Source organism: Austrofundulus limnaeus, unplaced genomic scaffold (assembly GCF_001266775.1).
Source record: "Austrofundulus limnaeus strain Quisiro unplaced genomic scaffold, Austrofundulus_limnaeus-1.0 Scaffold1295, whole genome shotgun sequence".
Taxonomy (NCBI): Eukaryota; Metazoa; Chordata; class Actinopteri; order Cyprinodontiformes; family Rivulidae; genus Austrofundulus; species Austrofundulus limnaeus.
Window position 1 is genome coordinate 59585 of NW_013953697.1, and position 1339 is coordinate 60923.

Sequence of the window (1339 nt, forward strand, 5' to 3'; positions counted from 1 at the left end):
AGATATACATAAGATCATATACATGAGGTCGTATTATACATGAGATCATATTATACATGAGATCGTATTATACATGAATAAATACGGTAATTAGTAGTGTCTGGCTGCTACGTATTTAAACCTTATAGTAAAGCAGTAAATGATAAATATTAGTTTCTCTCTACAGATACAGTCATGTGGTGAACATACATGTAGGTGTCAGTCTAACAGAACAACTACAGATGTGTAACATGTGATGTGTGTGTCCCTGCAGCTGCCAGCCGTGCTGCAGAAGTTCAGAGAGAAGAAGTGGAGGGTGGGAGATCTGCTGCATCTGCTGCTGCGTTACTGTGAGGAGAACCAGCTGCACCTCCCAACCAGAGAGGAGGCTCACTGCACCCCTCTGTTCCAGTGGCTGCTGGATCACGCTTAGCCTCTGCTCCTGTCACATCCACACAGGCCACAGCTGTTCATCTGACACACTCTTAGTGTGTGTTGTGTTGTGTTGTGTTGCACATCGCATGCTGCCATGGTAAACCTGCTACAGTTGTGTTCTGTTGTTCTTTCCTCCTTCAGTTGTGTTGTTACAGGTTTCAGATTGATCTGGTTGTTTCACCAGGTGATTCAGTGATGTGTGTCCTCTTCACCTACACTGTGCAGCCTGACACAGTGTGAGACACACACACACAAAGCCCATGTCCAGATACACACCAAACAGTGAGCTGAGAGAGAGAAAATGTTTGGGGTTTTCTGAGGGAATTCCCACAGCTGTTCAGCAGATGTTATCACTTCCACTGCTCACCTCGTTYGTTGTTTCAAAATGTTCACAGACCAACTGTGTGCYCACAACACACACCACACACCACACCCTTGTATTATCACAACTAGTCCACTTCACAGTAACGTTCCATTGTGTTAACACAATGAGAAGTGCTGTCTCAGATTAATTCCAGTGAAGGTTGTGTGCAGGTCTGAGTGTTGCTGAAGCACTTTTTATATTCTATAATGTGTTGCCATACAAAGAGAAATAACATGTAAAACTCTGTGTGTGCTTTACTTTGTGTTTGTGACTAAATACGTTTGGCTGCAGATTAATCAAGACTGTTTCTGTTCAGTTAAGGTATTTTCTGACTGGGCTGTGAATATTACAACACTTGTAAATTCATAGGTATTTGTGTGTTTGTGAGTCAGTTTTCAACTGAAAAGATCTTGATATTTGTGAGCCATCATGTCGAAATGAGGATTAAGTCAAATTTGGTCAAAATGACCTAATTACATTTTCAGATTCGTGTCTTTAAAAGCTACATTTTGATACCTGGATCATCCTGATATCATAATTAAATCCATATATATGACTTAA

General features: G+C 41.2%; 1 protein-coding gene across 1 annotated transcript in view; it reads left to right on the forward strand.

The window, feature by feature from the left end:
• Positions 1-1144, forward strand: part of akap11 (A kinase (PRKA) anchor protein 11) — a gene marked incomplete at its 5' end in the record, with an annotated part of 60057 nt that extends 58913 nt beyond the window's left edge. The window contains 1 exon segment of the mRNA XM_014031653.1: positions 254-1144. Coding sequence (XP_013887107.1) covers positions 254-412 — 159 coding nt within the window.
• Between the last annotated feature and the right edge of the window lie 195 nt (positions 1145-1339).